Consider the following 27,504-nt stretch of genomic DNA (forward strand, 5'->3'; position numbering starts at 1 on the left):
AGCTTTGCCATTCATTAGGAGCAGCTGCTTTCCCTCATTTGGCCTCAATTTCCTCATTTGAGGAGTTTTAAGTAGATGATCTCTAAGGCCCTTTTTAATTTAACATTCTACAATTCCAAGTTAATTAAAAGATTTTTTGGGTGAGGGTTTTGCAGGGGAAAGAAGAGAAGGTGTAAGATCCACTTATTGCTTAGGAATATGGAAGGATAAAGACCAAGGTAAGAAAATGGTTACCTAAAACAGCAGTCATAACATTTGCAATGCTTAAGATAGCTACATCCAGATAAGCTGAAACATTCATCAGAGACAGGAATTTAGGAAGCAGAGAGAACAGATACACTGTGGCATACTCATCAAGAAAGAAAGGAATGAACTACTGATGGAGGCAGTCTGGGTGAATCTCAAATACACAGCGCTGAGTGAAAGAAGCCTTAAACAGAAGCGCACACGCTGCACGACGACATTTACATAAAGTCTAGGCAGGTCAACAGCAGTAGGGGCATGAAGGAACTTTCCAGGGATGAGATAATGTTCTATATCCCACGTTTGTCAGAACTCTAACACATGCACACTTAAGATTTGCACATTTAGGGGGCCGGCCCGGTGGCACAGCGGTTAAGTTTGCACATTCTGCTTTGGTGGCCCGGGGTTCACTGGTTTGGATCCTGGGTGCGGACACGGCACTGCTTGGCAAAAGCCATGCTGTGGTAGGCGTCCCATATATAAAGTAGAGGAAGATGGGTATGGATGTTAGCTCAGGGCCAGTCTTCCTCAGCAAAAAGAGGAGGACTGGCAGTAGTTAGCTCAGGGCTAATCTTCCTCAAAAAAAAAAAAATTAATTAATTAAAAAAAGATTTGCACATTTATACAAATTGCATGTAAATTTAAAGAAAAAATCTATACATAATTATTGAACTTGAGTTACTCTGCATGCTGAAGGAGTTAGGGTACAGTGTACTAATATCTGCAATTTACTTTAAAAGTCATCAAAATTAAGCTGGAGTAACAGATGGATAGAGAGATGGTAAGTGACAGATGTGTGATAAAGCACGTTTGGTAAACGCTAGAATTTAGGTGGTGAGTATCCAGGTTCACTGTAAAATTCTTTCAATACTGCTGTATATTTTCAACACTTCCCAATAAAACATGGGGAAACATTCTAAAACATTAAGAAATAAGAAGTGGAGATTTTTGAATAAAGAAAAGGTGAGCTGCCTTCTGGAAAAGCGGCAAAGGTAATGAAGGCTTACATGGTCCTAGGCCTTCAAGGTCAAGTAGTGAAGGACAAGAACGACTATATATGACTGCTCAGAATAATAAGCAGAAAGGTAAGATTATTCCATCTCAAAGGATGAAAGCCGGAAAGGCCATGTGCTTGCTCTCCCATACCCTGGCAGATAAAGCACAACTGTGACCTATTCTCTCGTCTGAGATATATTTTTTTTTTTAAAGATTGGCACCTGAGCTAACAACGGTTGCCAATCTTTTTCTTTTTTTTTTTTTCTGCTTTATCTCCCCAACCCCCGTACATAGTTGTATATCTTAGTTACAGGTCCATCCAGTTGTGGGATGTGGGATGCCGCCTCAACGTGGCCTGACAACTGGTGCCATGTCCACGCCCAGAATCCGAACCCTGGGCCACCGCAGAGGAGCGCACGAACTTAACCACTCGGCCATGGAGCCGGCCCCCATTGTCTGAGATTTTTGACAGTTGCTACGATCCCCAAGTGTGTGACAGTGGGCTCATCTCACTGAACAGGATAAAGCCAGTTGGGTGATGCGGAAGCTCCATGAGTGAGAGCTACGTACAGTCACGTGCGGGAGGACCACAAGAAAATGTAGATTTCATGCATTTTCAGTTAACCCCAAAGTACATAAAACCCAGAATTCATTTCTTTTTACCAAAAGATGGTTTAACGTAGTATAACGTTACAGGATAAATTGCTGTAACTGCCTTCTGATGAAGACGGAAGATGACTTCTTAAAGGACAGCATCACTTGCTTCATTAGGAACCAAAGTTAAGAATAAATCTCCCCAGCTTGCTCAAGTTGTTTGATCATCTCTTCTTCCACTTTCATCAACATAACAACGGGGGACTAGTTTATCTACTATGACGTTATTAAAACAAAACCTAGAAACAATTTAGATATACATTGACCCCTGTGAGTAAGTCTGTCATCAATCCAACCTCGACTAATTAACAACAAGCAAATTCACTTGTCACATTATAACCCTTAAATACTGATGGACGGTGTTCTCAGTGTGCCCAAAGATATTTAATATGAGAAATCACTACTTCATTTCTAATTTTTGGTTTAGTTATGATTGGAAAATGACTAAAAAGTTACGAGTGTAATAGAGACTCTATATAATGCCCACATGTATTCTTTTTAAGGAACTTTTTTTTTTAAAGATTGGCACCTGAGCTAACATCTGTTGCCAATCTTCTTCTTTTTTTTTGTTCCTTCTTTTCCCCAAAACCCCCTGGTACACAGTTGTATATTCTAGCTGTAGGTCATTCTAGTTCTGCTATGTGGGACGCCACCTCAGCATGGCCTGAGGAGTGGTGCCAGGTCCATGCCCAGGATCCAAACCAGCAAAACCCTGGGCCGCCGAAGTGGAGGTGTAAACTTAAGCACTCGGCTATGGGGCCAGCTCCGCTACAGGTGCTTTTTTTTTTTTTTTTTTTTTTGAGGAAGACTAGCCCCGAGCTAACTACTGCCAATCTTTCTCTTTTTGCTGAGGAAGACTGGCCCTGAGCTAACATCCGTGCCCATCTTCCTCTACTTTATATGTGGGATGCCTACCACACCATGGCTTTTGCCAAGCCATGCTATGTCCACATCCGGGATCTGAACCGGCAAACCCCAACCCGGGCTGCCAAGAAGTGGAACATTTAACCGCTGCACCACCAGGCCGGCCTCCACACATGTATATTTTTAAAGAACAATATATACAGTTTTTGTAACTTAAATTTCTTCTCTACTATGTTTCTTTTGATTATATTTACTGAAATGGATGTTAAGCCTGTCAAGTTCAATAATAAAAATTGGGGCTTGTATTTCATATGTCTTTTCCCCTGCTTTCATTTTTCCAGTAATTCATTTTTATCATATTTTATAAAAGTGTCAATCTGCGAGGGGCTGGAAATGAAGAATAGTGGTTCTTCAAAGACAATCTGAGAGGAACTGGTTTAGGTTTCACTCTGGCAGTGTGCTGCAGACAGGATCTAGCATGGATGGAGCAGCAGTGGTACCCCAGAGGAAGCTGCTGTGGAGTGATCTTAGCCGTGACCTGGCCTGCTCAGCTTCTGCTGTTTTTGCTCATTTTCAGAAGCTTCAGCCTTTCCATTGATTCTATCAGTTATGAGACTAATTTCTAATGTTATTTTTAGTTAAACAGATCCAGTTTATGTTTTGCAGCTAAGAACGCTGGCTGGTCTATACTTTTTGGTCTACTTGTCTTGCTCTACTGATCTTTATTTCTCAGTCTACACTCTCCCACATTAAAGAATGAGCTGCGACATCTTCACCTCACTTCCTTTTCAGCCTAAGCTGCAGATTTCATTTCTGTTGAAGTGCAAAGAAATCTTCCCAGCATCCTGTGTTTTGCAACAAAAATAATGTCAAAAGGGCAAGTCAGTTTTTTGCTACTAGTCTGGTATTAGTCCAGTTGTATTATAAGTTAAATAATAAGAAATATTGAGTACTTATGTGCCAAGTACTATCCTAGGTGCTATGCCTCATTTAGCATCACAACAAAACTGTATGCTAGATATCATTACGCCCATTTTATAGTTGAGGAAACTAAGATTCAGAGAGGTTACATAACTTTATCAAGGTTACCTTGTTAGTACAAAGCAGAGATAAAACTCAAATCCAAAAGTATATAACCACTTGAGAAGCTTAATACATTGGAATGTTCGGAGAATAACCCACCTGCAATCCAGGGACCATTTATCCTGTATCTGAGATGGACCACTCATGTTACCTTCCAGTTCTTACCTGTTAGCTTAGTGAAGGCTTCCATGTCATCAATTGCTGTAGAAATATGATACTTTTTTCCTTCAGCACCTGTAATCTCTATGTAGGGGTCTGCCTGGAGGAAAGCATCTGTAATCCTAAAGATCATTTGTAAAAATTTATGCTTATGAGAAAAGTTGAATATTTGCTTTATGCCTTGCTTAAAGTTAAGGAAATCTTTCTACTTATATACTTATACTTATAAAATCTTTCTACTTATATACTTATAAAATCTTGAGACACGATGTTCTAAGGACAACTGCTTCTCAATCATACTCAATAAGTGCACGGTGATCTGTGAGCAGCCATGCTTAGTGTGTCCCAGGCATGATGGATTAGATAGATTATCCGATCTAATCTTTTCAACAATAAGATAGGTGTAATCAGCCTCAGTTGTACAGATGCAGAAAGTAAGTAATTTTCATTTAGCCATGTTAGGAAGAAGCAGTGCCAGTCTTTGAACCTAGATCTCTCCAACTCTCTAAATTAAAAACAATAGCAAAAACCTCTTGCCAAAGTAACGACCATATAAATAGGAGAATGTATTCTAACTAGTCTGCTCATGACAAAAGATGGGAAAAAAAGAGAAAAGAAGATAAATTTCCTCAACACAAATGTAAACATGAACCAGAAAGGCTCAGAACAAATCAATTTAAAGCTAGTTAGAGACATGGAATTAACTCGGCTCACACCAACTTTTTACAATTCCTCATGGGGTCTTTGAGTTACATAGAAACTTAGCCATATTTTTCTGCCTAGGTCCTGACTGGATCAGGGAGAAGAGGTGAAATTTCTGTCGGTTTTGATATTTGCTACAAATTTTGAAAAATAATTGATATGGTAAGGACAGACAGTAGCTTAATCCTTAAAGCTACTTTTTCTCATTAATTTCAGAATGTCCCTTAGCCACGTGCCGTATCTCACCTGGATGGCTAACATCTGGTGCATAAGTGACCACCTGTGGGGAGGTCTAAGCTATCCTGGCATTCATTGCCTCTTCCTGTCTGGCCTAAGCTAGCTCTTCTGCCCTTCATCTGTACCCTTTATCCACTCTCCTCCGCTTCCTCCAACTAGGTTAGGTTTACTTTATGCTAGTTTTTGCTTCATTTGTTTAAGGGAACCATTTTAGATTTATTCACTTAAAATTCACTTGACTTTATCTAGAAATCTCAGCTTGACCTAAACATGATACTCTAACAAAGCAACTTGGAAAATTTTATAGGGAAATAACAATTGAATTCCTTACATTGTATCAATGATGTTGCCAACTTTGTGTTGATAAGCTCTACGGTGCAAACAGTTGCGTGTGTGGAACATGTCATACAGATTCCCCACCTCCTGCAGGAAAACATGAAATATATATTAATGTAGGATCCGATGAGGTTACCTGTTAGTAGGCAAGTATCTAAGACAAGGAAAAGGGATGGTGGCAGACAAGAAGGCTACGCATTAAACTCCCTGAGCCTACAAAAAAACAACGTACATTAGTAAAACTACTTATTGGTTTGCAACTTCCATTCTTTTTTTTTTTAAGGGGGAAAATTCTTTTAATTTAGGAATCTTTGCTATAAAATTTCTGACAAAAAGACATTTATAAATTCACTATGATTTCCATTGCTTTGTATTTTATTCCTATATTAAAACTACATCACAAAAGATACTTAACAACGGAAAAATCTCTCTAAGCAAAAATTCTAACATCATTAAGCCATTGGTATCTTTTTTTTACCTTTACTGAAGGAAGCAATTATACTAGTCATTATAAAACAAATAAAAAAATCACTGAATCACAATTAATTTCACTAAAGATCCTGTGGGGAAAATGACATTTTAATTCAGACTTTTATATCCACATACAAAATAATATTTTCTCTAGTCTTCTCTTACAAATACTTTCAACTGAAAATTATGCTTACTGACTAACTTAGCACGTTTTCCTACTACTAATTTACAGTTTAAAAACTCTGAATTTGTCTGAATTGGAGTTTGGGGGTTTAATTATTCAATTTTAATTTTTTATTTATTTATTTATTTTCTGCTTTATTTCCCAACCCCCCCCCCCCCCCCCCCCGTACATAGTTGTATATCTTAGTCGCAGGTCTGCAACTTGCATTCTTAGTAAATGAAAATCTGCTGAGTGTTTTAACTCTGTGACAGAGCCTGTTACAGGCATCTTAAATATACGTTCCAATCTTCCCAGTGACTCTAGACGTTAGGTATTACTCTTCTGATAGTCTTCATCCTCAAAAGAAAGACTTTCTGTACTACAATACTATACTGCTTTTTAGTTGAATGACTCTAACATGGCAGGGGCCTAATGATTTTACTACGTTAATTATTATGAAACACTAATGTAGTGATTAAGGATGAGACTCAAGCCAAAGTTTCTGGGTTAAAATTCCAGTTCTACCTTTTTTTTTTAATTGTATGTCTCCTCTGTGCATCCATTTGCTCATCTGTTAAGCGGGATAATAATAGTATTCATCTCATAGGACTGGGAGGACTGAGCTAATCCGTTTAAAGCACTTAAAACAGCGCCTGGCACAGCACTCAGTAAATGCCTATTGCAATTTTAGTATTTAGCAATGCAGTAGAAGTGGAAGAGCCTTAAGACACTTAAAAATGCTAAGTATGACAATCTACCAGCCATCGGTTTTTCCAAATGAGCGAATGCTTATTTCTAGATTCCAAACTAGGAACTACACCTTCCTTGTTGCTCCTCTGACATAGCTTACCTTTTCTCTAGTACAAATGTGCTTCCTATTGTCTACTTCACAGACACGGGCAAACTTAAGAAAGCGCTTATGATCAAAATTATTGTGGATTCCAAGATGATGGCAGTCCCTACAAAGATTCCAAAGCAGAGAGATGAAAGTTTTCAACAAGGAAACTGGATCTTAAATATTAACACTAAATTTATACAAGGATTTGATCTGTTTATTTACTTAAATAAAAACAACATATATATTTAAAGTATAAAAGGATTTTAACCAGCTTCTCTGGCGTGTTCAGTGCACACCTGGCAAAATAATCCCATTTGTCCACATCGATGCCGTTTCTTTTATTAGCCACTATCTCATAAAGGAAGCTTTTCTCTTTAGGACGCCCTTTGTACGGCCACTGGAAGACAAGAAAACCCACTGAAAGTTTTAGGACAGGAAACAAATCAGTTTACAAGCAAAGCAAAGCAACTGTATTAATCTGAAAATTATAAACAGATACTTGAATGAAATGTGAGATATGTTAGAAGGTTTTACTCTTTCCTTCTTGCACTTAATTCCTATATTGGTAGAAAAGGAAAAAGAAATGCTAAGGTATATGATATCCTGTTAACACTGAACCTTCTTGTGCCATTGAAAAGATCCTAACTTTATTACACTTCCCATAACCAACAAGCTTTCTTGCTCTAAAAATTTTTTTTTTTTTTTTTAAATTGGCACCTGAGCTAACAACTGTTGCCAATCTTCTTCTTCTTCTTCTTTTTTTTTTTTTTTGTTTTTTTCTCCCCAAAGCCCCCCGGCACATAGTTGTATATTTTTAGTTGTAGGTCCTTCTAGTTGTGGCATGTGGGACACCGCCTCAGTATGGCCTGATGAGCAATGCCATATCCTCTCCAGGATGCAAACCGGCGAAACCCTGGGCCACTGAAGCAGAGTGCGCAAACTTAACTACTTGGCCATGGGGCTGGCCCCTAAAAAAATTTTTTTAAATATACCATCTAACTAGGAACTAGTAAAAATGTTCCGTATATGCTAATGCTTGAATTCATGCATGAAAATAGTACTATCTTTCAAAGTAGCTACACATCTAGCACAAATGACAAGCACTATTCAAAGACTTTCTGGAGCTCCATGTTTTGGAAATAGGTTATTTGCTAAAAAATCCACCTCTTTGTCTTACATCTTACAAGTAGATTTGTATATATTCAAGGAAAAGAAATCTTAAAAACCTCAAAGGCAAATTATTTTTCAACTTCTTTTTTAATTAAGAAAAAGCAAAAAGATCAAAAAGGAAACTAAACAGACTTTTCCTCTGAACTAATTCAACTTTTTCTAGGGCTTCATATACCTAAATATTTCAAAGATGTTAATTTTAATGTATAAACAGACACACACATTTCTGTTTTCCAGAGTTACTTTTAGGCTTCTATATAAGATACTGCATATATATTCATCAAAAAAGGTTTATTTTTTTAAATTTGGGGGTAACTTCTAAAGAACTCAGTTAAGAGGTGGGAAAAATATAGAAGCCTTTCGTTTTTTGCATTAAACAGGAGAAATACATAACATATTTTATAGTTTAGTCCCTCTAAAACAGCCAAGTATCCCTCTTCGAATAGCTCTGAGGAAATCAAGAAAAGACTAGATGAAAAGCACCAGCCAGTTCAAATTAAGTTGTACAAAAACTTACCGAGAATTCTTTGACAGGTGTTTCAAGTGGTCCCATAATTTGTTCCTTGATAAAGCAAATATCTTCTTCAGGGATGAGACCATAATGTTCCATGACAGCTCTGAGTCCATTAGAATTAACCAGGTGCTCAAACATCTTAACCGAGCCCTCTTCATGCTAGGAAAAGTCAGCACAATATGGTCTCTTAGAGACTCTAGTCCATTAGGGACCCCAGATTATCCAAATTACTCTTGATTCCAGGTAATTCAGATAAGATTCTACTGCATGTTAATGATCTAGTTTCCAACTACAGTCTTGCAGATATTTTTAAAAGCCCGTCAAAAAACGACAACAAACACAAAGACACAGAGAATAGACTGATGGCTACCAGAGGGGAAGGGGGAAGGAGGAGGGTGAAAGAGGTAAAAGGGCACGTTTTACAGTGACAGACAGCAACCAGACTTGTGGTAGTTAGTGAACAGAAGGTAGTGTACACAGAGGTCAAAATATAATGCTGTTCACCTGAAATTTATATAATGTTATAAACCAATGTTACCTCAATAAAAGTTTTTTTAAAAGCCTGTCAAATTTGTCTATATTTTACTAGTCCATAAACCTTTTACAAACCATGTTCATAATTATTTCATAAATATATTTAATAATATAGTCATTTACAGTACAGAAGTACTGTACACTACAGTACAGAACATTACCAGGTCATCCAGGTAGAATCCCATTTTAAGGAATATCACTATAAAATTGAGTTCTATTGTTTCATCAGCCTTGAAACGTGAAGTTACGAGTTCTGTTAGCACTTCCATCTAGTGGGGAAAACAGGTAACTGCACACTTGCCAGTAAAACCAAGATGGAGCTCTGAAGTCAGGATGTGGGTGAGAATCTCAAAACGGGCTCATTTTACTCATTTGTCTCTGCTCACTCATTCACAATCATTGTAAATATCAAATGACCCCCTGGAGACATCTGCCCTATCACAGGTCTTACCAAAAAGTGACTCAAGATGAAAACAAAAACCTGAATGTTTCTATAACTATTTCTTAAATATTGAATCAAGATACATATTAATTATAGAGGAAAAATAGTAAGTTTATAGTAGGAAAATTTGTCAGACATTGCTTTAATCAAGTTATCAAAGTTAATTTCACCAGTAATGGTTCAAATAGATTTTATGTGCCTCTCATGTGATACACTAAAAAGGACACAACATGTATGGGGGATCAGAATTGGCCATCCCAAAATGTATCTCTTTGGCTTGATTATTTTTAAGTACAAAAGGCTCTGAAAGAAACTTTGATCTTCCTCCTAAGTGCCTAAAAGAATTTGAGATAGCAGGCCTGTTCCAGGAAGGAGCTAATACCATAAGATAACTATAGTATAATATAAACTAGGTGTGGTAGATAGGAGGATCCTTGCTAAGCCCATTTTTATCCAAGTTCTCTCTCTGGTCACAATGTGTATAGATGGCCCAGCAAACACTTGTTTATCAAACATTTGCTTTTCCACCTCCTTGTAAATTGCCTTCCCCCTCTTTGAAGTCCCAAACCACCAACCCAAACATCCTCCTTTGTCTTTAGCTGAAGATGGTATTTAAGGTGGTGGCTTCAGCCATCTGGCAAGTTACTCAGTTTTCCTGGGCTTCTCCCATGTATACATGATATTAAACTTTGTTTGATTTTCTCCTGCTATTCTGTCTCATGTCAATTTAAAGATTTTTATTTTTCCTTTTTCTCCCCAAAGCTCCCCCACTACATAGTTGTATATTTTTTAGCTGTGGGTACTTCTAGTTGTAGCATGTGGGATGCCACCTCAGCATGGCCTGACGAGTGGTGCCATGTCCGCGCCCAGGATCCCAACTGGCAAAACCCTGGGCCGCTGAAGCAGAGAGCGTGAATTCAACCTCTCGGCCACAGGCCAGCCCCTGTCTCGGGTCAATTTAATTCTTAGACCAGCTAGAAGGACCTAGAGGGCAGAGGAATAGATTTTCCCCCCCTAAAGTTTGGTGACCATGAAGGGACAAAACTTCACTGGCATGTTGCTCACTCCTGGACTACTGCAGCTAAGAGATCCCAGACCCCTGACAAGAGCCAGCAGGAGGTAAGAGTTCTTACCATGCCAGCCTTCCGGATCTCTGCCTGCAAGGTCCAATGGAACCAAGAGTGGTGAGTCTTTTTCCTTTGCTAAATTTAGACTAAAGGAGGAAATATTGGTGAAGCTACTAGCTTCCTGGACTCAGCGACTCTGGGAAACCTGGTTTGAGTACTCATTGGTTTACTGATCCTTCTCCTCCCAGAGATGGTCACTATTATTCCTTGCCTCTGTCTTTTGTATCATTTGTCACAAAAAGGAAAAATCACAGGGTAAGACGCAGGCATCTCTGTGTGACTACTGTCTGGGAATATGCGCATGAGGTGAAAGCTATTGCTAAGGGCATCTTGGAAACCAAAGAGGCCACCAATTTGGTGGGCATGGGTCGAGCAGTTAAGAACCATGAGGGCGCTTGCCACATCACAAAGACTCTCATGGCAGGAAAGCTGGTCATGGAATGGGGTAGATGACGACAGGTCCCCTGCCAACCTCAAGAAAATTTCCATGCAACAGGATACTCTGTAAATCTGGGACCAGCCCTGTGGCTGAGTGGTTAAGTTCACGTGCTCCCCTTTGGTGGCCCAGGGTTTCGCTGGTTTGGATCCTGGGCGTGGACATGGCATCACTCATCTGGCCACGTTGAGGTGGTGTCCCACATGCCACAACTAGAAGGACCCACAACTAAAAATATACAACCATATACCGGGGCGATTTGGGGAGAAAACAAAAAGGTTGGCAACAGTTGTTAGCTTAGGTGCCAATCTTAAAAAAAAATAAAAATAAAAAATAAAATAAAAGATACTCTGTAAAACACACACATTCCCCAATTCTGCCGCATCTCCCTTCTAGGTATTAATTTGTCTCCAAGAGACCTAAAGCTTAGCTAAAGCTGTTAAAGTGTATATAAGATGAGGTTTTTTTCTTTTGTCTTATTCTATGTCTTGAGAGCTTGGCTTTGTGACCATTCTGGTCTCTGCCATCTGGAGGATGCTCCTGCCAGTGTGCATCTTGGCAGCCAGTCGAACAGACAGGGGTTCTGAGACGCACTCTCTTTCTGGCTGGATCAGCTCTCAGGGGAGTTTGCCATAAGGGGTTCCAGTTGCTTTCATAAGGAGCCTATGTTGTCACAACCTCCGTTGCTTGTTACTGCCTGTGCAGTGTAGGTCTTTGCTTTCTTAGACTATTTTTGGGAGTGAACTTTCTGGATCTTGTGAGGGCTGCTTCTTTCACACTCGCTTTTGGGGATGGCTCTCGCATCCATGGTTAAGCCATAAAAGGCGTACTGGTTTGAGTTGCTATTAAGATCCTACTCATCAATGGCCAGACGATGGATCATTTAAATTGAAAAAAACTTCTAAATTGGAAAAATTTTTGAAGAGCTCTCATCATCACTGTTTTATTGGTACCTATGAAAAAAACAAATCAAAAGGGAAATACAAGAAAATAATGACTAGCCTTAAGACCCTGACTCAGGCTACAATTAAATTGAGAAAATGTAAAAGTATAAGTCTTGATAAGATTATAAGGGTTGGACTGTGAGCTAATTTTACATAAAGAGGTTATATCAACTTTGCATGAGTGTGTTTTGAAAATGGACGTTATGTCTGGCTGGGAATGCTTTCCTTATCCAATATCATTAGACCAAGACTTGTTGATGAAGTCCTAATGAAAGCTATGATTAGAGATATAGAGGTATAGAATTGATGGAATTAAGTGATTACATCTCTTTTTCATGATTCTATTATAAATTGTACTGTGGGGACAGATAACGTGTCTCACTGAGGGAAACGTTCCCCCAATATTGATATTGTAAGACTGCATATAAATCTGCCCTTTAGACAATGTTAATTAAATATACTAAAGGGAAGTCAATAGGGTTGCCTGAGCCCACAAGGTATGAGATAAAAACTAGAAGCTAATATCAGGTGCTAATAGAAAAGATAATAAAATCTCCCCCCCTCAAGGTAAATTGGTCTAGGGTTAAATCTTAGAAAGAGGACCTTTATTAAATGCTTTGTCCAGACTTTTAAAGGTGTGGCACATTGTCCTAAAGTTTTAAAACAATAGCTGTGGGGTCTTTGTGCATGTGTGTCTATATGTATATTATATATGTGTGATATTTTACCTCTGGAAGGTATGGCCAAAATTAAGAACTCTATTTAATAAGCTTAAAGTAAGTGCTTACATAAATTATTTTTAAGTGTAATAGACACTAACTTACATATCTTTCAAGTTAACAGAATATGAAATAATCTTTGGTAAACTAAAGCTTGTTTAAGTGTGTTTGATTAAAATAGGCACATCCTTAGAGTTATCAGCATTGGATATAATACAGACATGCAGCCTGGGTTTGCTAGGCAAATAAGCTCATGTTATACCTGTTACACATTTGTCAGCAAAACAATAACTTAAAATGGTTGCTACTTTTGTCTAATGTTTCATGAAGTTTTCATGGGTAATCTAAACATACTTGTTGAGAGCAAATGATTTAGATGTAAGTGAGGTAAGAGTTTATAGATAAACTTTTAGCAACAATTATATTTTATGACACAAGTATTTAAAATAACTTCCAAAATCTCTTTGGTAACTTGAAACTTTGAAGTTTTGCTAGGTTAATTTAAAATATAAAAATTCATTGAGTATCTACATCATTTCCAAATAAGATAAAATATTAGATGTTAATTACTAAATATAGGTTTATCTACTTTTGGCTTATTACAGAGAAACCAAAAGATGTTTCAGTCCATTAGTAAATGTGTCTTGTATTTTATTACAAGATTGTACTATAAATTAATATGTTTCTAGAAATTATAAAAATTATTTATACATTTGCCAAGCCACAAAGTGCTAATGTAAAAGACAGTTCATAATTGGTTGTTTCTTAGTTTTCACTAAAAAATTAAGGTTTCTAAGGGTTAAAAATTCTAATTAATATATGTGATTAAAGCTACTAAAAATTAATAAGGAAAACACCTTTGTATTCAAGGAAAGTAAGATGTATGCTTTCAGTAAAGCAGGTAAAGAAAGATATTTTTGTTTGTTAACAAGGTTATAGAAGGCTTATGGAAGAAAAACTTGAGAAAATAGTTACATGTGGTCAAGTTGGCTAAGATTGAAGTAAATCTATTTAAGTAAATGAGTTTTAATGTCAAAAGTAAGCTGGTACAAAATTAGAATTTGTTGTTTTCCCTCTCTAAAAGGATAATTTTCTTAAACTTTTAGTCTGCTCTTGATAAAGAGATCATGAAAGGTTTTTCCTTCCTTTGAGTAGTCTACCAGAAGTGTAGGGATTTTTATGTTTTATCAAAATAAATTTTCCTGGATTGTTTTTATCAGATCTTTAATCATAGGTGCTAAGGTTTTTCTTACAGCTATTTAATTTTCTGCATTTGCCTGAAAATCTTTTGATTGTCACCATGGTTAAATGGATAACTAAGCACTGTTTCATAGGGACTTATGATATTGTGTGGGTAATGTTACTGATGTAAATGTTTAAAAAATTACATGACATTCCTAAAATTCTGATCTGTCCTGGTTGTCAACCATAATTCTAGTTATTATCTTAAAGTGTTGTATGTCACAAAAATAACCAAATTTCCTTGTCATTCTGAAGTCTTCTGTCATTTACAGACAGTTATTGTTTTACTCTGATGCTTTTGAAAATATGTTTCACCTTCAAAGGGATTCATGGGAAAGACTCTGATGCTTGCTCTAGAATACAGGTTTCTGACAAACTTTCAGATCATAAAACTGAACTGGGTAAAAAAATTACAGAACTCTAATGGAGAAACTGATGGCTTCATGAAACTGCTAATAGAAGATGAAAATCAAGAGTTGATTACATGGTACTAAATGAACTGATGAAGATAATTATAATTTTTATGACTTTTCATTTGAAATATTGATTTTTTTTCAAAGATCGGCCCCCGAGCTATCTCTGTTGCCAATATTCTTTCAGCGCCCCCTTCTTCTTCTTCTCCCCAAAGCCCCCTAGTACATAGTTGTATATTCTAGTTGTAGGTCCTTCTGGTCATACTATGTGGGATGCCACCTGAGCACGGCCTGATGAGCAGTGCCATGTCTGCCTCCAGGATCTGAACCGGCAAAACCCTGGGCCGCCGAAGTGGAGCGCGTGAACTTAACCACTTGGTCACAGGACTGGCCCCTGCTGATTTTTTAATGGTTTGTTTTTCCAGATTTAAGGAAACTTTTTTCTATTTTCTTTTAAGCTAACTATGAATTACAGCAATTTGGTAAATTATACTTTTATAAGCAGAATTGAAGCATTTATGTTTTTCTCCCTACCTGATCCCTCCAGAATTTGGAAACTCTTAGTGTATATTGTTATTTTCATGGCAATATAGTTAATCTGCATAAGTTCAATAAGATTATGTTCTCCTTATAACAAGACACAATTGGGAACATTGGTTGTATTACTAAGGCTTTGACTGGAATGTCATATTTGAGAAAAACATGCAGACTCAGTTATGACAAGGCAGCTAAGGGACAAAGATTGACTTTATGAGGGGCTGGCCCTGTGGCTGAGTGGTTAAGATCATGCGCTCCGCTGCAGGCAGCCCAGTGTTTCATTGGTTCGAATCCTGGGCACGGACATGGCACTGCTCATCTAAACCACGCTGAGGCAGCGTCCTACATGCCACAACTAGAAGGACCCATAACGAAGAATATACAACTATGTACCAGGGGGCTTTGGGGAGAAAAAGGAAAAAAAATAAAATCTTTAAAAAAAAAAAAAAAAAGATTGACTTTATGAAACAAATAAAGCCACTTGCAAATAGTGGCCTGGAACCTTGCTCTTACAAGATTCCCAGCAATCTTATCAGGTGAGTAAATAAAGTCACTTTCCTGGCAGGTGCAAAGAACCTCAGGATATTTTGGGGACCTCAAGAAGAGAGGAATTTACCCAAATCTATAGGCATTGCAGGCAGAGTCTGATGACAAGTCCTTGGCTTGGCTTTCCTGGCCTCAAGAGGCCTTTAAAGTTCAATCTGAGATTCCTTATAAAAAGTTCCAATGAAGCAGATTGAAAAGAGCCTATACGATCAATTGCTATTCTTGCTGTACTTACGTAAATAATTGGGCCAGGTTTATTGAAACTAGACTTATTTTTACAAATCAACGAGCCTTAATTTGTCTATCTTTGGTAAAATGGGGTGATTTTAGAGAGAAAATTTGTTTCAGTAGAAACTATAATACACAATCATACATATTAGATTGCAGTTCTGTTAATTATCTTTAAGGTTTTTGTTTTCTACCTGTAAACTGGACTGGATCCTGAATTCTTCTAGTCTCTTGAAATATCTGGCCTACAAATCTCCAAACTAACATTTTCAGTTATTTCCCATCATTTTCATTTGGAATCACTGACAACTGAAACCACCCTTGTTCCTGAAGCCCTGAAAACTGAAGCTGGACAACTTGATAGAAACTTTGTAGAGGTCACCAAGATAGCATGCCCGTTGCTGTGTAAGCCACTTAAAAGGATACCTGAATGCCTGACGACATCATCAGAGGCATTTCAAACTGCAAAAGATCCTTCAACCCTGACATCTAGAGACCTTCTTGACTGGTTGTCCCCTGGACTCAGAAACTGGTTTATAATTTGCTCTAACCTTTAACTTTATTTTTGTTTCCATAGAACTGCTTCTTATTAAATACCTAATTGCTTGCTTATATAATATAGAACTAACACTGGGAGCCCCCATGCATCATTGCCCTCTAAAATGAATTTAACTGGACTGGTCTATTATCAGGACTAAGAGACATGTTCAGCGAAATGGAACAATGTACCAACTCAGCTTCTGGACTGTGAAACTTCTTAAAGTTTCAAAGGCATGACTGTAGGGGATCAGAATTGCCCACCCAAAAATGTGTCTCTGGCTTGATTATTTTTAAGGAGAAAAAAACTCTGAAAGAAACTTTGATCTTCCTCCTAATTGCCTAAAAGAATTTAAGATAGGGGCCAGCTTGGTGACATAGCAGTTAAGTTCGTATGCTATGCTTTGGCAGCCCAGGGTTCACTGGTTCAGATCCCAGCTGCAGACCTATGCACCGCTTCTCAAGCCACGCTGTGGCAGGCATCCCACATATAAAATAGAGGAAGATGGGCATAGTTATTAGCTCAGCGCCAATCTTCCTCAGTAAAAAGAGGAGGACTGGCAGTGGATGTTAAGCTCAGGGCTAATCTTCCGCAAAAAAAAAAAAAGAATTTTAAGATAGAAGTCTTGTTCCAGGAGGGAGCTAATACCATAAGATAGCTATAGTATAATATAAACTAGGTGTGGTAGATAGGAGGATCCTTGCTAAGCCCATTTGTATCAAAATTCTCTCTCGGGTTACGTTGTCTATAGATGGCCCAGAAAACATTTGTTGATCAAACACTTGCTTTTCCATCTCCATATAAATTGCCATCCTTTCCTGTGAAGCCCCAAACCACTACCCCCAACCTCTTCCTTTGTCTTTAGCTGAAGATGGTATTTAAAGTGGTGGCTTTGGCCATTTTGGCGAGTTACTCAGTTTTCCTGGGTTTATCCCATGTATACATGTTATTAAACTTTGATTTTCTCCTGTTGTTCTGTCTCATGTCAATTTAATCCTTAGACCAGCCAGAAGGACCTACAGGGAAGAGGAATTGTCTTTCTCCCCTACAGTGGCATTCTGCCAAAAATGGATAGTCTGACACTATGAGGAAACATCAGACAAACTGAAACTCAAACTGAGGAACATTCCACAAAATAACTCACCGGTACTCTTCAAAAATGGACAAGGTCACAAAAGAGAGACTGAAGAATTATTCCAGATCAAAAGAGACTAAAGAGAAATGGCAACTAAGTGCAATGCATGTTTGGATCAGGAAAAAAAAAAAAGTTTTTTTACTCCTTTTTCTACATGGACAATTGGTAAAATTTGAAAGAAAATCTGTCAATTAGCTAACAGTACTGCATCAATATTACTTTCCTGATTTTGATAATTGTACAGAGGTTATGTAAGAAAATGTTCTTGTTTTTAGGAAATAGTGAAATATTTAGGAATAAAGGGGTATGTCCACGACTGACTTTCAAATGGTTCAGAAAAAAATATATAAAAATATGCAGAAAAATTTAAGTTCCACAAAGATTGCACAGACAACAACTAAAATTATAAGCAACTTAGGAGTAAATATAACAAAAGATGTATAAGACCTTTATGAAGAAAATTATAAAATTTATAACAGAAGAGCAAAGTGCCAAAGATACTCAGTAAAAGAAAAGGTGTGAACAGTTGTCCTACCAACTATCAAGACTTAATATAAAGTAATAATAATATAAGAAAGTGTGGGACAGAACAAAATGCAGAAAGATTCAACATATATGGAAAGCTAATAAATGCTGGGGTTAGTATTATAGATCAATGGGGAAAGGATGAACTATTCAATAAACAATCATCCATATTTTAAAAAATTAGATTTCTATCATATGCATACACAAAAATAAATTCCACATGAGTTAAAGACTTAAATGTGAAAGGCAAAATATTTAAAGAAAAAGACTTGGGAATGGCTGAGTAGATGCTATTTTGACCAACTCTGCTGGAGAAAACTAGAAACTCTGGACGACTCCCCAAGGGTTCTGGAGAGCGACCAACAGCAGGCAGATGTTAAGGCAGATGTTAGAGGGAAGTGAACATTTAAAACAGAGAGGCGCTGGGTAATATTCCAGCTCTGCTCCAGCTTTTAGCCAGAGGGCAGGCCCCACGGCAGCAGAACTGCAGAGAAACTATCCGTCCTGCTGGGTTGGAGAAGCACAGCACTTCACTGAAATTTAAAATTTCTGCTTCTCCAAAGTCATCATTAAAAAAATGAATTAGCAAGTCAGAGACTGGGCAAACATATTCACAATATATATAAGACAAAGAATTCCTCAAATCAATAGCAAAAAGGTAAACAGTCAAATTTTTAAAATGGGTAAAGTGTTGAAAGAACTCTTCACAAAAGAAGATATATCAGTGCAAAGTACAAAGTACAGGAAATGGTACTTAACCTACATCAGAAAACACACAGTAAACCACAAGATACCATTTTACCCTCACTAGAAGGGCTAATCTGAAAAAAACAAATCTTGGTGAGGCTATGGAACAGAAACTCTCATACATTGCTGGTGGAGTGTAAAGGGTGCAACCACATTGGAAAGCTCTGGCCATTTTTTATAAAGTTAAACATGCATCTACTTTATAACCCAGAAATTCTACTCCTAGGTATTTACCTAAGAGAAATGAAAACATCTTCCACAAAAAGCATGTCTAATAATGTGCATAGCAACCTTATTTCTAATAGCCAAAAACTGAAAACAACCCAAATCCCATCAAAAGAAGAAAGGATACACAAACTGTGACTTATTTATACAATGAAATCCTGCCTCAGTAATAAAACGAGATCAACTACTGACGTGTGCAACACGACTGAATCTCAAACTCATTATGTTGAGTGAACAAAGCAAGACTCCAGAGTACCTACCATATGATTATACTATTATCAAGTCGAAAAACAGAGGAAACCAATCTATGCTTGTAAAAATCAGAAGGTGAGGGTAGGGGACAGGTAGCAATTGACTGAAAGGGGCACAGGGAATTTCTTAAGAAGATGGAAACATTCTATATCCTGATTTGAGCAGTGGTTACATGGATGTACACACTTGTGAGAACTCACTGAACTGTACACTTAGGATCTGTGCAACTTACAGTATGTGAATTAAACCTTTAAAAAAAAGAAAGAGAAAGAAAACAGTGGTTGACATGTCAGAAGTGGTCAACACATATTACTACCCTTCTCTACTCCAAGTTCCAGAAATACAATGTGGCAAAAAACAGGAGCCAACCTAACTCTACTACTCAAAAATTGATTCCAAAAATACAGGTTGGCCACCTGCAAATCTCTAATTATAAAATAGTTCGCTTAATATATATGATAAAACTTCGTTGGTGTCAGTTACTTCACGGTCATACAGAATGAGTCAAAACTGGAGTTGGCCTTTCATTTTATTTTCTATTTTACCGTAGTGTGACAGAGTAGAAAGAGCATTTAACTAGCAGTTAGAAAACCTGATTTTCTAGTGCTCGCTCTACTATTTAACGGCTTTGTGATTTCTGGTGCATCAATCCACCTCTGTAAGCTACAATTTCTCCAAAAATGGAGACAATGATTCCTTCCTTACAGACTACTGAGAGGATCAAAGGAAAAAAACAAAACAAAACAACAACAAATATATATATGAAAGCATCCTGAACCCTGTAAAGAGGAAGTGTAGTATTCAGAGCAGTGGCTACTTAAATAGTCTTTATTTTATTGACTACTGAATACATGGATACTTACCGTCCATTTCATGTCTGGGCGAGCAAGTGGAATAAATCTTCCATCAAACATATGAGAAAATGGCCCATGACCTTAAAAACAAAAGCAGCCTTAGAACAAGAAAAATGTTGGTAAATTGGTAAAAAGTCAATTTATTTTTTTGGCTTTTTAGTTTAGCTTGAATATCAACAGAAATTAATAATCTACAAATACATCACAAAAAGGGACAAACTCTTCCTTCCCATTTTCTAAAACAAGACAACAGGAAGCAGAATCATGCAGAAAAGTAAGCTCGCCACGCAGGGGTCCCTGAGTCACCAGAGCTTCCATAAACTGATGGAAGGACGGTTTTGTACGACTAAAAGGAATGTCAATGACAAAAACTTTTGGCATCTTCAGATGGAATATTTGTATTAGAACAGCAGTTTTAAGACAATCCACTGGAGTGCAGGAAGAAAATATGAGAACTTTTTTTTTTTACTCTCCTCTTTTAAAAACATCTATTTTTATGTAAATTTTACAATGCACATAATATATTTTATAATAAACACACACATGTCAGGGCTGTATCTTGGGTTTTCACTGATAACGTGAGCAATGAAAAGGAGATCACTAGTTTCTTATTCGTAAGTGATTTTAAAGTTCCACGACACTTAGGAATAAGAATTTTGTTGAGGCACAGCTCTGGAAGGATCAGAATTTCTGTAGAAGGGAGTGACCTGGGTGGAGAGGAAGCCCACCTGCCCCAGCCCTGCCTTTCTGCATGGTGCAGTCTGTGTACAAAGGCTCCTCGCTGCAGTGCTCACACTCCTGGAGCCTGGCAAAGGTTTCTCAATAACTCCCTCTCAAACCAAGAATCTGTTAAGTGGGATGTGGTATTAGTCCCAGTGGAACCTCCAAGGGGACATGCAGAAGAGAGTGCCCTGTCCCTTTAAGTATCTGACTAGTGACACCCAGACACCTCCCTTTCCCTGCCCTGAGGACACACACAATCTCTCAGGATCCTCCCAAAGGTACAAAGGATAGGGGTAAAAACTCCTGTGATAAAAGACAGTCTCTTTCCTCTTTCTTTGTCAAAGGGAAAGGATGCTATTCTTCTCTTTGAATTTAAGTGGCCCCAGACCTCACAAGGGTCAGGGAAGAAAAGGAGTTCTCTAAATCTGCTGTTAATCTGCTAGATTACATACTCCAGGTATGAGAAGAATGGATTCGACAAGTAACTGAAGGAAAAATGGCAATTTTATTCAACAAGAAAGATAAAAGAAAAATCAAATTCACATTATCCTAAATACAGAAAACTCAGAAAACCTCACTAACAGAAAGTCTTTTCATATAACTTGTAGCAAAGATGTTTAACAAGGGAAATTCCCTGAAAAACTACAAAAAAACAAAATAGCAGTACTTTGGGCTTATGAATCATTCTAGGAAGAAGTAATGGTACATTAACATTAATGTTAACTGAAGAATTAAAACATAACTTTCAGGGGCCAGCCCCGTGGCTGAGTGGTTAAGTTTGTGTGCTCCACTTCAGCGGTCCGGGGTTCACCAGTGCGGATCCTGTGCGCGGACATGGCACCACTCATCAAGCCATGCTGTGGCAGGCATCCTACATAGAAGAACTAGAATGACCTACAACTAGAATATACAACTATGTACCGGGGCTTTGGGGAGAAAAACAAAAAGAGGACTGCCAACAGATGTTAGCTCAGGGCCAATCTTCCAAAAAAAAAAAGAATGCAAAAAACACAACTTTCATATTTCTCTTGGTTAGTCAGGTTTTTTATCTTCAAAGAGAGGTAACGTGTCACGGTTTTACATAACAGCTCTGGCTCTTTGTACATCTTACCAAGATCATGACAAAGCCCAGCAATCTGAACACAGAGCATATCTCGTTCACTTATCTGCAGCTCTGGTTGTTTTTCACGTAAGGCGCGAACCAGACATCCTGCTAGATATCCTACACTGCAGAGCAAAAACACCAAAAACACCAAGTTATTCTTCCATTTGAAAGGTGAGTAACACTTCTGGTCCTCAAGAACTTTAATATGTTTCTCAAATGTTTTTAATATATTTCTAGGTCAACTTAACAGAATAGTCTGTTTCAGAAGTAGGCAGGAGCACACAAACAGAATCCCCAAAGCAGGACCTCTTGGCTCAGCATCACTAATGATCAGGGAAACGCAAAATCAAAACCACCATGAGATATCACTTCAGACCCATTAGGATGGCTATCATCCCCCCCAAAAAACAAAAATAACAAATGTTGGCCAGGATATGGAGAAATTGGAACCCTTGTACACTGTTAGCGGAAAAGTATAATGGCACAGCTGCTATGGAAAATGGTATGGAGGTTCCTCAAAAAATTAAAAATAGAATTACCATATGATCCAGCAATCCCACTTCTGGGTATACACTCAAACCAATTGAAAGCAGGGTCTCAAAGAGATATTTGCACACCCATGTTCACAGCAGCACTATTCACAATAGCCAAAGAGGTGGAAGCAGCCCGAGTGTCCACCGACAAATGAAGGGAGAAACAAAATGTGGTCTGTGCACACAATGGAACGTTACACAGCTTTAAAAAGAAAGGAAATTCTGACAGACGAACCTTAAGAAAATTACAGTAAGTGAAATAAGCCAGTTACAAAAAGACAAATATGCACGATATCACTTATATGAGGTACCCAGAGTAGTCAGATTCATAGGAACAGAAGATAGAATGGTGGTTGCCAGGGGCTGGGTGGAGAGGGGAATGCAGAACTGTTCTTTAAAGGTAGAGAGTTTCACTTTTGTAAGATGAAAAAGTTTTGGAGTTTGGTTGCACAATAATGTGGGTATATTTAATACCATTGAACTGCTCGTTTAAAGATGGTTAAGATGGTAAATTTTATACTCTGTGTATTTTACCACAGTTCCTTTTTTTAAGAAAAAAAGCAGGACTTCTGGTTTTGTAACATTTACAACACAGACTGAAGACCAAGTGCCTAACAAACATCAAATGCACTTTTAGCACTTTCCCCTGAAAGTAATTTCTGAATGAACACCAAATCTTTCTTCTCCCCTAAACTCTGAGCTCCATGACGATAGAGATAATTGCTATCTTGTTGGTCTGGCAGGGCCTAGAAAGTTTTCAATAAATATTTTTTGATGAATGAATGAACATTTGAGTAGACACATAGGTTCTAGCTAATTAAAAATGCTTCAAAACAAACAAACAACAAAGTAATATACTGTGAGCGCTTCATGAAAATCTAGAAAACTGTCTAGTTCTTCCCAGCCCACGTCCTCCTGGCTGTACGTTTTAGAAAGGAAGCAGACCAAAGTCTCAACTTTGCTGTAGGTAACAGGGGTGCCACCTTCTCTAAGTTTGTGAATGCTTTTCTGACTTACATACTTCCTGATAGGTAAGCAAACGATCTGGTTTCAAAGGGCAGTTCTGTAGAAGACTAAATAGAGACTAGAGGAAAATTAAATAATCAAACTTACAAAGTTAGTTATATCAGTAACGAACCCTATTAGCTTTTAAATAATATTTAAATATTTCATCTAAATGACCTGTCAGTAGACAGTTTCATTATCTTTCCAGAAAGGATCTGAGGTGGCTTACAAGAATATATAAAATAAAGAAAATAGAACAAGGTAAACTTAAGCCTCAATTTTCTCATCAATAAAATAAGCATATTATTACCATGTGTCAAACTATTCTCTAAAACATAAGATGAGACAATCATTTCATGAGACAGAAAAGGTACTTAGTCACTGTAAGTTCCCCACCTCAATTCCCTTCTTACCCGAGACTATGTTCAAATCGATTATGTGAAGCTCCTGGAAAAACATAGTAACCGCCTCCCAACTGTTTAATATATCGAAGCCGCTGAAATTGAGGTGTGTCAATGATTCGGATGAGGAGAGGGTGGAGTTCAATGTGGCCATGGATAGGATCATTAATTACCTAGAAAATTATGTTTAAATTAATATGATAACACAGAACTCTGTCTAAATTTTTGTGCAGTCATTCTCATCTACAGTGCAAAGTCAAAGCTATTTAATTGTTCTCAAGTAAGAAGAATACAAAGGGAAATGACAAGATATTAACATCATTACGTTTTTTAGGTATCACTACCAGATAGATCAAGCATATTGGATCTGGGTATATTTTACTTCTTCCTAATGGATTCTAATAACAGAAAGATATGGATTTCAATCTCTTTATTATGTACACGATTTAATTAGCTTTTAGTAAGTTAGTCTTGTATTCAAGTTAAACACACTCAGTCAGATCATACAAAGCATACAAGCCGTATTACTACAGGTGCTGTCTAAATTTTTTTCTAAATGTCTCTATATAGTATCCATCACTAGAATCCTTAAAAACAAGAAAGAAACCATCCTCCCATACAGATAAGACATGGTAGGAAGGAAGATAAAACTCTACAGAGGCTCCTTCTCATCCACAGCTTCTCCTCCCACGGCTACAGTTACCCACAGTCAACTGCAGTCTGAAAATACTTAATGAAAAATTCCAGAAATAAACAATTCATAAGTTTTAAATCGCATGACATTCTGAGTAGCTGATGAAATCTGGTGCCATCCGGCTCAGGACGTGAATCATCCCTTTGCCCAGTGTATCCACACTGTGCCCGCTACCCGTACACTAGACACTTAGTAGCCACTTTGGTTATCAGATTGACTGTCATGGATCACAATACTTGTGTTCAAGTCACCCTTATTTTACTTAACAGTGGCTCCAAAGCACAAGAGTAGTGATGCTGGCTATTCGGCTACGCCAAAGAGAAGCCATAAAGTGCTTCCTTTAAGAGAAAAGGTGAGGGCCGACCCGGGTAGCACAGCAGTTAAGTGCGCACGTTCAGCTTTGGCCGCCAAGGGTTTGCCAGTTCGGATCCTGGGTGTGGTCATGGTACAGATTGGCACGCCAGGCTGTGGTAGGCGTCCCCCATATAAAGTAGAGGAAGATGGGCACGGATGTTAGCTCAGGGCCAGTCTTCCTCAGCAAAAAGAGGAGGATTGGCAGCAGATGTTACCTCAGGGCTAATCAGGGATCTAAACCTGTGAACCCTGGACTGCCAAAGTGGAACACAGGAACCCAACCACTATGCCACCAGGCCAGCGCCTAAAGTGTTTTGATCATTGTTCACATTGTTATTCTTGTACTCCCAGCAATATTTAATATAAACTACTCCTTACACAGTTAAATGGTCCACTCACTTGTCACTTTTAAAGGCTATACGATATTCTATTGTGTTACTAGCCAAACAGGATGAAACGATCCTATTATCTATTAAAAGTCTTCTGTATATGCCAAGTACTGAGGATAAGAGATGAGTAAAGAATCATTAGTGTCCTCTGGGAAAGACAATGTCCAGAGCAGCAGGGAAAGAGAACCAGGGGAAATGACTCAGGGGTGGCAATTCTATAATTTAACATATATGAGGTAAGAGAAGGTACATAAAGCAGGCATTTCGCTCTCTTAGGATTCACTAATACATCTGACAAATTACTGCCTGTTATTAACATCAAACACTGCGTGTCCTCCTCACCGTTATACAATTCCTGGCTTCAGAGGCCAGCTAACTAAATTTAGCATGAAGAAAACGGAGTCAAGAATAAAAGGTTGTGACCCTGGATTAGGCAATGCTTTCTTGGATATGAGAGCAAAAAAACAAGACGTGAAAGAGGGGCCAGCCTGGCCTGGTGGCACAGAGGTTAAGTTCCCATGTTCCGCTTCGGCAGCCCAGGGTTCGCTGGTTCAGATCCCGGGTGTGGACATGGCACCTCTTGGCACACCATGTTGTGGCAGGCGTCCCACATATAAAGTAGAGGAAGATGGGCATGGATGTTAGCTCAGGGCCAGTCTTCCTCAGCAAAAAGAGGAGGATTGGCAGCAGATGTTAGCTCAGGGATAATCTTCCTCAAAAAAAAGAAAGAAAGAAAGAAGTGAAGGAAAAAATAGATAAACTGGACTACATAAAAATTAAACTCTTTTGTGCCCCCAAAAGACAGCACCAAGAAAGTAAAAAGACAATTCAGAGAATGGGAGAAAAGATTTTCATATCACATAGCTGATAAGGGACTTGTATCCAGAATGTATTAAGAACACCTACACCTTAAATTAGATTGTGGTGATGACTAACAACCTTGTGGACTTTCTAAAAAACATTGACTTGGGGCCAGCCTGCTGGCATAGGGGTTAAGTTCGTGCACTCTGCTTCAGCAGCCTGGGGTTCGTGGGTTTGGATCCCAAGTGTGGATCTATGCACCACTCGTCAAGCCATGCTGTGGCGGCATCCCACATACAAAATAGAGGAAGACGGACACAGATGTTAGCTCAGCCACAAACTTCCTCAAGCAAAAAGAGGAAGATTGGCAATAGCTGTTAGCTCAGGGCCAATATTCCTCACCAAAAAAAACCCCCCAAAACATTGACTTGCATACTTTAAATGAGTAATTCGTAAGGTATGTGAATTATATCTCACTAAAGCTTTTTTTTTAAAAAAAAAGGAATAAAAGGTGGATGCCAAATTAGGGTAGGAATCAATTCTTTGTTCAACTGTGCTGCTGCTGAAGCTAAGATCATATAAGGTCTCAATTTCATTACTCTACAGTGACTCCCTGACTATAAAGTACTTACTTACTCTACAGTGACTCCCTGACTATAAAGTACTTACTTACTCTACAGTGACTCATGACTGTAAAGTACTTACTTACTCTACAGTGACTCCCTGACTATAAAGTACTTACTTACTCTACAGTGACTCACTGACTACAAAGTACTTATTGGGTTAAAACCTATTTCCAGGGGCCAGCCCCGTGGCCGAGTGGTTAAGTTTATGTGCTCTGCTTCGGTGGCCCAGGGTTTCGCTGGCTTGGATCCTGGGCGCAGACATGGCACCGCTCATCAAGCCACGCTGAGGTGGCATCCCACATGCCTCAACTAGAAGGACCCACAACTAAAAATACATAACTATGTACCGGGGGGCTTTGGGGAGAAAAAGGAAAAATAAAATATTTAAAAAAAAAATCTATTTTCAATAATTGTAATGTATACATAATTTGTAAATGAGGTTAAACAATTTTGTTTTTGATGAAAACTAGAAAAAAAAAAGAATAAAAGTGGCAAATGAAACCCACTGATTGCCTTGAAGATGACTTCAAAAATATTTTTGTTGCAAATTGTGAAAACGTGATCTCAGAGATCATCTGAGATGTCTCACCTCACAAAAACTCATCTTACCTACGCCCTGCCTGAGGAGAACATCCTATGCTGCTGCCAGTGAGCAAGGGCAAAACAGGGTGGCAACCTTCTTCCAATAGCAGGACAAAATATTTGGATATCGTTTTTGATAAGCGATCATTCTTTTTACTTCTTCATGAAAAAAATGAAGTATTTTAATGTTAGATAACATTTTCAGAAAGGGCTGGGGTTTGATTATTCTTCAAATAAAATATTTTCTGTAGGAACCACTACTTCGTCTACAAAAAAATTATTGTAGGATGGAATGAAACACATTCACTAAATATTTTCAAAAGTGATTTTTAATGGAAAATAAGCAAGCTAATTTGCAAAAGTAAAATTGAAATATATACTCTCATGGGGATCTGAAATAACTAAAATATTGTACAT

General features: G+C 38.0%; 1 protein-coding gene across 1 annotated transcript in view; it reads right to left on the reverse strand.

The window, feature by feature from the left end:
- The window catches only part of SAMHD1 (SAM and HD domain containing deoxynucleoside triphosphate triphosphohydrolase 1), a 52,353-nt gene that overhangs the window by 13,885 nt on the left and 10,964 nt on the right, over window positions 1-27,504 (reverse strand). The window contains exons 4-11 of the mRNA XM_001499498.6: window positions 23,654-23,814; window positions 21,709-21,824; window positions 19,884-19,954; window positions 8,434-8,589; window positions 7,043-7,143; window positions 6,759-6,867; window positions 5,270-5,361; window positions 4,006-4,121 (exon numbers count right to left, since the gene is read on the reverse strand). Coding sequence (XP_001499548.3) covers window positions 4,006-4,121; window positions 5,270-5,361; window positions 6,759-6,867; window positions 7,043-7,143; window positions 8,434-8,589; window positions 19,884-19,954; window positions 21,709-21,824; window positions 23,654-23,814 — 922 coding nt within the window. The remainder of the gene's footprint in view (window positions 1-4,005; window positions 4,122-5,269; window positions 5,362-6,758; window positions 6,868-7,042; window positions 7,144-8,433; window positions 8,590-19,883; window positions 19,955-21,708; window positions 21,825-23,653; window positions 23,815-27,504) is intronic.

The sequence above is a fragment of the Equus caballus genome, chromosome 22 (assembly GCF_041296265.1).
Source record: "Equus caballus isolate H_3958 breed thoroughbred chromosome 22, TB-T2T, whole genome shotgun sequence".
NCBI classification, from domain to species: domain Eukaryota; kingdom Metazoa; phylum Chordata; class Mammalia; order Perissodactyla; family Equidae; genus Equus; species Equus caballus.